At 44.9% G+C, this 12,132-nt stretch overlaps 1 protein-coding gene across 2 annotated transcripts in view; it reads left to right on the forward strand.

Annotated features, from left to right (window-relative positions):
- The first annotated feature begins 2,933 nt into the window (after positions 1-2,933).
- The window catches only part of fgfrl1a (fibroblast growth factor receptor like 1a), a 43,328-nt gene continuing 34,129 nt past the window's right edge, over positions 2,934-12,132 (forward strand). The window contains exons 1-2 of one of the 2 annotated variants that reach the window (XM_029165360.2): positions 2,934-3,073; positions 4,743-4,836. In XM_029165360.2, the coding sequence (XP_029021193.1) occupies positions 4,776-4,836 (61 nt within the window). In that variant the 5' untranslated portion in view covers positions 2,934-3,073; positions 4,743-4,775. The other variant, XM_029165361.3, reaches the window with a different exon arrangement.

The following is a 12,132-nucleotide window of genomic DNA, read 5'->3' on the forward strand; positions in this document are numbered from 1 at the left end:
GCTCGCTCGCTCTCTCTCCCTGCAGCCGTTTTCCATTAACAGTGCCCAAACCAGCTTGTTAAAAAGAGTGAAACTCAAACCACAGTTTTGAAAATTACAGAATTCCTTCATAAATGCGCGAGCTCCCGCTGCTCCGCTCGGTTCAGGCCTGAGGTGGGAGCAAACACGCGCATGCAAACATACATGTGTACAGGCAATAACAGCCACAGACGCCGGGGACACACGGTCAGTCTACACAGTCTTCAACCGCATGCATTGATTTCCCCTATGAAAGGAATATGGCCACACAATGGATCCATGTTACGCACACAACACGCACACGGCTGCACAGTAAGAGCCTTGCGGCGACTTCCTCTCCCTTCTTTTCAAACTTCAACCGGGGCCGTTTCTGAACAGCTGAGCCGCCGCATAGCAACCGGTCAAACCGCCCTGGCAACAACAACATCATGACCCGTCTGACCTTCTAAAACAACATGAGTCAAATTAAACATCTCTTTTCTTTTCCATGTTTAGTTGTAGAGGTCTGAACCTTCCATCACCGCATAAGTTCTCATGTTCCATTGTAGATTTGAATAATTAGTCACTGCACTGTTTTCAGTGGCTGTTTCATGTTCCTTTCTAGCAAATGGGAAGAGGCTTTAGGCAGATATGGTGAGTTTGAAAAAATTAGCATGGTTTGTGTGTGTGTGTGTGTGTGTGTGTGTGTGTGTGTGTGTGTGTGTGTGTGTGTGTGTGTGTGTGTGTGTGTGTGTAGCTCTTGTTATCATCTAGTGTTGCTTTGTTTCATCTCTGAAACCACGCTGACCATGAGTCCAGTGAGTCCAGTCTCACACACACAGTGTGTTTGTGACATGTAAGTTCATGATTAGTCACTTCCATGAGGTAAAAACTGGTACAGAGACACAAAGCCTGTGAGCCTGAACTGAGAGGGAAGAATGGACTAACACCAAAACCACAAGCGCTTCACACATACGCGCTGCTCAGCCTCGCTCTACATGAGTAATTCTATGTTTTGCTTCGGAGGGAAATTGCTGCACTTTGGCCATAATTGTTTCAAAACTGCTGGCTAATTATGACCTTTTGAAAACAAAGCGTAGAGATTGAATGTGACATTTTGCTGTGCCTGCAGAATATAAACGCCTACTGAAGCCCAGTAAAAGCTAATAATGAAAACAACCGCGTGCCCCTGAACACTGAAAGGCCGCTCACAGGTTTGTTCTGACCCTGCAACAATGGGAATCTAATTATTGTGTTGCTAATAATAATAATTCACAAAAGCCACTATATTAGGGACACCTGTACCGTTTATTTTGGTTTTCATTAGTACGACTTTTACAAGGTCATGCTTTGGATGATTTTCTACAGATTAATTACTGAGGTGACAGTGGATCCTGATATTAGCTCAGTGGTGAATTACAATTCTAATATGCGTCCATCCCTCATTCACAAAAAGGATCCTTTCTAATACTATTGTTTACTAAAATGACAGATTCCCGTCTGTAGTGTGAAAGGTTGCAGGAATGTTAGTGCTGCATGTAATCTGCTGCTGACAGAGGATGTTCTACACAAGTTGATGTATGCTGCTGTAGAACACAGTGATAGCCAGAATGGAAACAAATGGACTTCTGGCTTCTGGTGAGCAGCCTCTCAATGAGCAGCCAAATGTACGACAGCGGCAACTATACAATAAACAAAACCAGAAGCAGAAGTTTGTCTCGCTAAAAAAAAATCATATTCATTCCACTGCGATAAACCTGTCGACAGTAAAGAGACATTAATACAACACACACACACACACTGTGAGAATAATCTTTACCAGAAGGCGTTCGAGGCTACTGCTCGTCACAGCGCATAGGTTTTAATGGAGCATATTCAACCGAATTCCCACCATCTGTCATGGTGATTTTAAGAGGAAAGGAAGCACATTCTAATATACCAGGATCGAAACACGAGCCTGTGTGTGCCTGTGTTTTTACTGTATTCCTCTGCTACCATCTAGTGGAACAACTAAAAAGGTAAATGAGACGCTTTGATGCCCTTTTACCTCACAGCTGGCAGACCTGAGATCTGTTTACTAAAGAACAAGTGGCTGAGCAGTGGATCCAAGACAATTATTCTAACTGTTCTACTGTGATGTGGACAGGAAAATACAAATACCATACAAATAATCCTTTTGAACTACTACTACAAAAGTGATGAGGACAGCTTAAAACGGTTAAGTCAGGGTGTCTAAATATAAAATTAGGAAAAGGGGACTAGTGGTGCTTTCTATTTCTATAAAATTTGCCTTGGGGCAGACAATAAAAGAAAAGAAAGGACAGAGGCAGTCAAGTCATAAAATTCAGTAAGTTTAGCTCTGCAGTATTTAAATTGCCCAAATGTTGCAAGTGCATGACTCAAGCTGTTTCATATTATACACATAAGGCTTCCGATTAGAGGAGCATTTAATTAAAATGGAACCCCAACTGTTAAGCGCGCATGCTCTTCGGTGCTGTTCCTCTTTTCACCAGGAGATGGCACCGCTGCTTCACCACGTAGACTAGAATGCTACTGTACAAGGAGTTGACTGGTTTCACGTCGTGGAATACAGCTTTGTACTTTATAGGACCGTGTAGTCTTATAAAGTAATGTGGAGTTTAAAACTAAATGCAAGAATAATGAAGTAGAAGTATATAATAAATTGTTAAAGATAACTAATACCTAATTTTGTATGCATCATCTAAAAAGCACATCAAATTAAGAGTATAATAATAATAATAATAATAATAATAATAATAATAATAATAATAATAATAATAATAATAATAATAATAATGTCAACCCCCTCCTCATCTACGTGAAGCTCCAAATCTGTCCTGCAAGCTGCTGCTCACTGATTGGTCCGCTGGCTGATTGCCCTGCGTCCTGATTGGCTGAAAGTTTGGCGCTGGGACTGTCCATCCACGCAGTTTGTTTTCTCGCCTGCGGCTGAAATCTGGACGCCTGCGCCGCTGCTGGAGGCAACGTGGGTTCCGAATCCAGGATTACGTCTCATAGAGGTTTCTGAGGGGACTGGGCCGAAGTGGCGAGAAATGTAAACAGCGTTTTCATTTCCCACTCTCTTTCTGTTCCCGGTTCTGTTCTATATCGTCTTCCTGGAGCGGTTTACGTGCGCGCTGTCATTCAGAAATATTACAGTCTGCGCTCACGTGTTTTCGCAGTAGCCGTAATATTTTTCTTTTTTCTCTGTTTAATGCATTTACAGTTGTACTTTTACGGCTTCTGTACTTTGTCTAAGTTACGTAGTACAGGTTCGCGTCTCTTTACATTTGTGAATGAGTCAAGCTTTGAATCACGGATTGAGTTGTCGAAAACTTAAAGTTACTGGAAAGAAGGAGGAAAGCGGCTTTGCCTCGTAACGGGAGACTTAACCAGCAGATAACCAGCAGATAACCAGCAGATAACCAGCAGATAACCAGTAGATAACAAGCGGATAACCAGTAGATAACCAGTAGATAAACAGCGGATAACATCCTGAGGATTTCTCCTTTTTTCTGGCAGTTTTACAGTAAGTCCAACGTTATTAATAATCCAGAATGATTGTAATTATTACACTGTAACTATTAACTGAACTAAACTAATATTTACCTGCCTCTGAAACTAACCACTTGTGTGTATATTTGTATTTATTGTATTTACTTGTATTTAACAGCTTCAACACTGAATATGTGAAGCAGTTAAAATGATTAGCACCGTACAACAATATGGTTCTAAATGAATCCAAATGATCAGGCGTCAGGTCAATTTTAAATTTATTCTAATTAACTGGCACGTACCTGTACAGTATATGATTGTTCAGAACTAGACAGGCACTTTAACATGTGTTTTACTACTTTACTGTAATATTCAACTTTAAATGACACCTGAAAGCTCTCCCAAAAGTATCACTGGTGGAAGTCAAGGTGATTTAATTTGCCTTTAATTGGATGAAAGCCTCCCACGAGCTGTTACCTATTGATTATAGTGCAGTCAGTGTGTGTGCAGCCGTTTCTCCTGAACAGAGACGCTGAGGTTGACAGATCTTGATCAAAGATATGGCATGTGAAGTTCTGAAATAAGACCTCATAAGGTTAGTGGAAGAATTTATGTGGCGGAAAGATTAAAACCACTGTAAGGAGAGACATATGGACAGGTGGACAAAATAGATCCCAGAGGAAGTCTGCTCCCATGTGATTGAGCTGTGACCAATTTATGCCAGTGGCGATGAACACCTTAATTTGTTCTGACTGCCATGGACCCCTCTAGATAAAGAGATTTCTGTCCTGAAGACTATCTCATATGTTCTACTTTTAGTGGCTTCAAACTGCTTCCACACAAGATCTACACAAACACCAGAAACAGAAAAAAGCTTAAGTCTGATTTTTTTTGTCTCCTACAATAATAACGTTCTGTTGTTGCTACTTTGTTTCCCTGTTCGAATCATGTCTGGTTCTCACATACTCCCTAACTGTCAGATATTTGGCAGTCAATTGCTTTTTAATTCCAATGAATTAGCAGCTGTTTTAGCTGAACCTAATCAAAAGCCCATCAGATAGTGAAATATTGGTTTGTGTGGATTTGTAAAAAACACACGCTTTGAGAGAGGAATGTGAAGGTGAATATCTGTACATTCAGAGACGTAATTGCCTATAATCTCGTAAATGTACATCATAATATGTCGCAGGGGGTCCTCTGATAAGCAGCTTAGTATTTTTTCTTTTCAGATTGATCTTTTTCTTCCTGAAAACTAAACCATAATGGAGCTTCTCTGGGTCTGTGTGTTGCTGGAGATGGTCCTGATGTCCACGGCTGCTAGGGGTGAGTAACAAGTGACCTGATTTTAATAGTAAGAAAGAGTAAAGCTCTCATCACTAGCCAGCCGTACTTGAAGTAGTGCACTGAAGTTTCCCTGTTCTTGGAAAAATGAAATTTGATGTTTGATTCTGATTATAGAGACAGATGTAATAGGAGGACAGTGGTACAGTATTTGTGGAAATCATCAATTTAGTTGTTCTTTTCTACTGAAGCTACTTTATTTGTGTACTGTGAACAGATTTGCTCAGGATTTTGTCTATAGGGAATATATTTGTCCTTATATAACTTTACTTAACTTGTTTGTACTTTAGAGTGTAACTCAAGTAGGAAGTTCAGACTATACTTATGTACTTTTGTCTGGGTACTTTGCAAGTATCCTTCCGAGGTTGACTAAAATTCAGCAAACCACAGCGAGGTCAGTGGTTGCTGCTACCTTGTAAGCATTAAAAAAAGCAACAGCTACAGAAGCTGTGAATAGATGAGAACGATCCACAGCCTGCAGGCATTATGTGCAGACAGAGTTGGCGCCTGTTCCCCAGATCACACCGATGATGAGTTTTCAGCTAGAACAAAGCTGCATTCAGGGAGGCGAGGGCGAGCCAGTGTGCAGACACGGGGCCGAAAGTAAACACAAGGCCATAGACCGCAAAGAGATGAGATTAGATTAGCTTATTAGGGATGTTTGCTGTGCAGTGCCACAGCATTTCCTCCCCCTCGCTGCCTGTAGTCTGTCAATGAATGCAAGGCAGGCGGCGGAGAGAGACAAACGATGGGAGGAAGGGAGCGTGGAGGAGGGATGGAAGGAAATATGAAGTGTGTGGAGGAGAGAAGAAGGGGAGCGAGGACACAGGGAGGAATAGACTAAAGGAGAAGCAACTAATGGGACGTAAAGGGACAGGTTACACAGGAACGGAGGTCTGAACACGACGAAAGATCTTTGCAGTGTGTGTGTGTGTGTGTGTGTGTGTGTGTGTGTGTGTGTGTGATGGGGGATGCCTGAGTTTGGTGGTTCTGCGGTGACCACCATGTGATTACTAACTAGCGGCTTTGGTAATGTAGCATGTCATCTGTTCTATGTCCAGGCTTCATTGTTAGGTCTCAAAAGTACTAAGCAAGGACGAAAACTGAGCTAAAAGGATTTTTTTTCAAACCACGCGATGCTGTTTTAAGGCAAACAAGTCGTGCTGGTTCTAAATTTACTCCTCTCCTCTGGAACGTCCAGTCAGTGCAAAGAGCAGCAGCCCTTCACGGAGCAAATGCAGCTTTGGATCAACAGGGAACTTTTCAGCAACAAGTTGCCCTTTTTTAGAAGCAAGAACAAGGCAGAACGCATTGAACTTGTTTTTTCCACAGTAGATTTCTACCTACAGTCAGCTGCTGCTTGTAATTGCCTGAACTGTGTAAATGTCATTTTTTGACTGTTGGTCAAGTCTAGTGCAGCAGTACAAAACAAACACTGAACCACTATAACAACCCGAAACTATCACAAATATTATATAATTGTAGAAAATGCAATTTGGTCACTTGGTCACTCGCTACAGTTGCATTTGGCCAATTCCAGCCATTTTACTGAATAAACATTTATTGGATTATATTTGGGACATTAACCTAAATGGATAATGAAAAGTATGACAAACTCATGATTACAATTTCCAGTCTGTAATTAAATGGTCGACAAACTTAAGAACGATTGTGAGGAAACTACCTCTCGTTGGATGCTTTGGTTGGAAACGTACACAGAAAAACATTTTTATTGGTTGCCAGATAAAACTCCTCAGGGAAACTGCATAAATAATGAAGATTAAGAGGCTGAATATGAATTTACAGCCGCCGTCAGCATAAGGTTCAGTTCCAGTAAACGCAGGAGAAATATTAGAATAAATTACTATTCCGTACAGTTCACACCTTCATAACTTTTATAACATTCTCTGCAAAGTACAAAATGTTTTACTGCTTCAGTGAAACGGCAGCTGAACAGAGCGGCGGTAAATTAAACGCAGAGGAGGGTTTTAACGATAACCCTGTTACTGGACGCGACGTTTCCCTCGGTGCGCATGAAGCTGAGCGTCACATGGAACCGAGATCCGTCTTCCACGGGGAACGCAGGTCAAATCGGGCCTTGGCTGAAAAAAAAAATCAACACAGGACAGAAAAATGAGACAGAGATACAGATGTAGATAAGACGAGAAGCGAGAAAGGGGAGAAAAGGAAAATGTGGACAGAGAAGGTAAAACCGAGATAAGTCGAGACGTACGGGCGGAAAGGGATAGAAACCAACGTTCAGCCTTGTTGCAGCAGACGGAGACTCCCATAAACTGCACTCAAGAGGCTTACACAACTGTGTGTGTGTGTGTGTGTGTGTGTGTGTGTGTGTGTGTGTGTGTGTGTGTGTGTGTGTGTGTGTGTGTGTGTGTGTGTGTGTGTGTGTGTGTGTGTGTGTGTGTGTGTGTAGCTGAGCATGGGACCCAGCAGCTGAGAGATTAGCATTTCCCCCAGTTAGTCCAACAGCGCTGCGCCTGATTCCAGGGGTCAAAGACTAATAGTGGGCCAGTGTATTCTGGGCCGCCTGCTGCTCTGGTGTCAGCCTCAGGTTCAAGTGTGCAGACGAGAGCCTGAACGTTTCAGTCAGCGTCTACAGCTGTGGCGTCTTGGCATCTGCTGCATCACTGCCTCCTGCTAATAAACCCGCGGACAAGCACAACTACTTGTTTTGTTCCCTCTTCATAGGGACGGAACCCGGTAATGGTTGAGCTTTACAGGTGCTGGTGGCTGGAAGTCAGGTTAGCTCTCAATCATCTCTATTTAGTTATTGGAAAACAAATCAGTGTAATCTCCAATTTTGCATTCTCGCATTAGTTTTGTATTGTGTTTTTTCTGCTGGAGTGTCTAATCCTCAATATAAACACAGCCACATTTTCCATCTGTTGTAATAACTTCTCCTTCTGGATAATTAATTGCTGCATGGAAGAGAAGCTGCCGCTCTTTTCTTAGGGTTGATAATGGGGTTGGTGGCAAGTCAGCATCACTGTAAACAACCTGTTATGACAAAGATGAAGAAAGCCGTGTTGCGATGAGCTGCAGCACATATCAGTCTGTCGCACTTTGGCCGAAACGCATTCAGAAGAGCAGCAACATTCCGAGGAACGAAGAAGAATGTGGGTTTGTGTACACGGGCTCATGATTCTCCATTGTGTCTAAACAATTTACTGTTTCCGAATGATAGGGGCCGCGGCGACCACCCATTGTCCCCAGGAAGGCAGCGAGACAGACACACAGATGAGAGCGGCTCGATTTGTTGATGCAATAAGTGCAAAGAGTCACAAACACATTCAAAAGACATCTTTGTTTTATGGAAGCTGCCAGCGCTGCATAACTGAGGAAAGAGGAGAGCAGTGTGAAAACAGGCAGAGTGGGACATAAACAGAGGAGTCTCCACACATATACAATCGAATGCACGACCTATATATGAGACTGAACACGCCACTGAACGGCCTCTCATCTCATTACTACGGAATGCAATTAAGATGCTAATGCTGTCTATGACAGAATGGGAGAATCAGACGGTGCATTGGAGGAAGAGGAGGGAGGAAGGCACCAGAAAGAAAGACTGTCTGCTGAGTCAGATATGGGTTTGGTTTAAAACAATCTCCCTCCCCAGACTCTTCACTCTGAAGCCCAAATATTGGGTTTAGTATGAGAGTCGTCACATTAGAGATGTAGGAATCAGTTTTTAAGGGGGGGCAGTGAGAACCCAGCGCAGGGGCTGTGGAGGTGGAGGCGGCGTAAACAACTGCATACCACGCACAGATGCTTCAAACACACTCAGTAAACCAGCGCCGCTCCTGTTGTTGAGGCGAGCGGCGTGTCCCAAGTCACACGTAACCGTCATAAATGCCATTTGACGTGCTTCTGAATTAACATGTGAGCTGGTGGTGGTGGTGATGGGGGCAGTGTTTGAAAACAATTAGGACATTTTTGTGGAAATGAATGTTTAATAGGGAGAAAGGCAGCGACATTGAGTTCAGGTGTGTGTTTGTCCATTATGCAGCTACTGATGAAGGGAACTTCAAAGGGCACGGATGGCTTTTAGTTCCTCTCGTTAAGTCCTGGTGTAAAGGCCAAATGCTGCGCTGTTTGGCAAGTTGACCTCTGCCTGCACAGAACCTAAAGCAAGCAGCGGCTCAGACCTGTGCACAGATATGCTCACGCTCGTGTGTAAATTGCTCCTGACGCTGGCAGTAACAGATTGGAGTCGGGCCTGCTTTTACCATGTGCATTGTGGGAAATGAAGCTCCTTCCTCTCCCCCACAGCTTTACGGGGGCCTGTTAATGGGAAACGCTATTAGGCCACATTTAGATAAAGTCAATGTTTGCTTTGACATCGCTAATGGCGGGGCAGTAACGGGGGCCGCCTGCATGTTCTCTGTGGGGGCTGATGGCCTGTCAGGGCTGTGAAGACACTGGACGTCGCAGCGGAAGTAAAGCACCAAAGTGGAATCAGTGGTTGAGAAGGGCTGGATTTTCCATAGAACCTGGTCCTGGTGAGCGTTTTTAACTTTGCCTCCGAGCTGTGCTTCTTTCTCTCGTCGTTCCTCCTCCCTTTGTCTTCTCCAAATAGGGCAGTGGAGTGTTGGTTGTGGCGCCACAGTGTTGTATTGTGGTCCCAGTGGGGTTGGGGTATGTTTGGTCAACACTACAGCACTGGGGGTCAAAGGGCATCCAGTGGGTTGGAGGAGCGCGCGCGCGCGTGTGTGTGTGTGTGTGTGTGTGTGTGTGTGTGTGTGTGTGTGTGTGTGTGTGTGTGTGTGTGTATATGTGTGTGTGTGTGTGTGTTTGCTTTCTCTCTGTCCAAGTTCAGAACCTTCACTGACACATTTCGAACCGCGGGACCACATTAGCAATAATACTATGCAACAAGCTCACGTGAGTTTACAGCAAAGCTTAGTGGAGCAGTTCTCGAGTTGAAAGGTGACGCTACACTGAGTGGTCTCATTGTTTCTCCCCTTCCGTGCTCACACTCGATCTGGCTCTCTGGCGTTTCAATGCCTCCGCCACTTTCTTTGTGCTTTCTCTCTCTCCTTTTCTGCTCTCTCGCCCCCTTGTCCACCCTTCAGCCGGAGCCCTCGACCCTTTTAGCCCCTACCTATCGCACACACACGGTCTCCAGCTGTTATTCCTGGTGGTGTTACAAATGGGATGTTGAAAGGTGATCGCCGGGGCAGGAGACGCAGGGCTTCAGTCGTCTTCAGCTGCTGGGGGAAGTCTACAACATGCTGCTAATAAGTTTTTTCACTTAAATAACAAGTTTAAGGGGGACAAACTGAGCCGCCTGGTCCTCAGTGCCAGCTGTCCATACTGTAAATGTGAGAGGAGTGGGAGAGACGTGGGGGTGGGTTCAACATATTGTGAAGGGGAGACACAGCGGCACATTTGTGCACGTCTGTGCTTCAGGGAGGTGTTTTCCTCTTCCCGGATTTTCTCAATAGTTTGTTTTTAAGCTGTGGTTGATTTGACCTGAATGACATTTGCTGTGGGCTACAACTGCTCACACGCAGCCTCCAAATGCCAAAGGTTCACGTGTAGTACGAAGTATTTCAGGACTCCACAAAGTAGACGGCGCATCCTGCGTTGAGCGTTGGTGATCATTTAAAAAGCAGCAAAAAGAAATGCAAAGAATGGCATGACTGGCATTTCCACCATTTTTCCCCAAAGCAGCAGTACACGTTGACCAGATCTGTCACAAACCTCGAAACAGTCTTTGTCCAGATGTGGGTTACGGCCGCGCTGAAATAAGTCGGGGCATTAATCCGCTGCCGGTGACTCACGGCACCGCCGTGGAGCTGAAAGGCCGCGCGCCGGAGGCGGCGTTAATGATTTCCCGCTGCACGGCCCTTCATCACACTGGTCAGCTCAGCGTGCATTAGCCGCCGTAATCCCTCTGTTGTGCCGGCTCCATTATCACACCGGGACACAACAGGCCCATTCTTCCACGTGTAATTAACAAAGGTACTTATGCGCTGCCTTCTGGGATTTAACTCCTGCTGTAGGAGCTTTAGAGCCGTGGTGGCGAATGAAGGAACGCTCCAGCTCTGTTGTAGCGGAGGTTTTACGTGTGTTACATTACAACTATGTGCTGTTAAATACCGAGTTCTGATATTGTACAGTTGTGCGTCCTCTGCCTTCCTCTCCTGTGACTATGACACACGCGGTCCTATAAACCCTGAAAGCTGCGTGGAAAACAGGATCAATGGATGAGGAACGCGTGAGAAAGGACTCGACAGATGCAGCGATTAGTCCCCACCGACAGCGACAAGTGACACGATGACTGATCCATTTCAGGCGGTATTCTGGAATTACCTGTGTGTGTGTGTGTGTGTGTGTGTGTGTGTGTGTGTGTGTGTGTGTGTGTGTGTGTGTGTGTGTGTGTGTGTGTGTGTGTGTGTGTGTGTGTGTGTGTGTGTGTGTGTGTGTGTGTGTGTCTGCTGTCAATCAGCACCTCTACGGCTCAGTTTTCGCTGTGTTCCCTGTGCGTCATGGCAAATGCTTCACGTGCTGAACCAGACGTAACGTATGTAGTGAATGGAACAATTTAACATGTACTCAGTGTTCAGTACCTGATTCTACAGTCGCACACATGACTCTCTCACACACACTCACAAAATCACACAATAGGATGATAATGAAGAGACACTGACCTGAGCTGAACAAATGGACTTAGTCTCAGCTGAGGATTGATGTGGAATGTGGGACTGTGTGTGTGTGTGTGTGTGTGTGTGTGTGTGTGTGTGTGTGTGTGTGTGTGTGTGTGTGTGTGTGTGTGTGTGTGTGTGTGTGTGTGTGTGTGTGTGTGTGTGTGAGTGTGTGCGTTATCACTGCTGTTAATGTGTAACGGCGTCTGCCTCCAGACCGCTGATAAAAGTCAGGTCGAGGACACAGCTTCACCTCACAGTCACACATGTACACAAACAACGCACACGCTCAAGAGTGTTGACCGGTTCTTATCTCACGCAGCCACGTCTCGCCTTATCTGAGATGCACGACGCGCGTGCAGTTTACAAAGGGTGCACACGACTTGTTTAACTCTGTCATCTGACCAGAGGAGGGTCGAAAAGTCGCGTTCGCTGCTGGCGACTAGAGCCCAACAGAGATAAACACGCAAATGGGTGTGGTTGTAGAAGCCTGGGGGGTCAGAGGTCAGAGGTCAAGGTTGGCCTCTTTCTCCAACCTTTTTACGCCGAGCAGCCAGGAAAGTGGAGTAGCGCTCATGGCCTTTGACCCCCCCTCCTGATCCACGCATTC

Source organism: Betta splendens, chromosome 10, assembly GCF_900634795.4.
Source record: "Betta splendens chromosome 10, fBetSpl5.4, whole genome shotgun sequence".
NCBI lineage: Eukaryota > Metazoa > Chordata > Actinopteri > Anabantiformes > Osphronemidae > Betta > Betta splendens.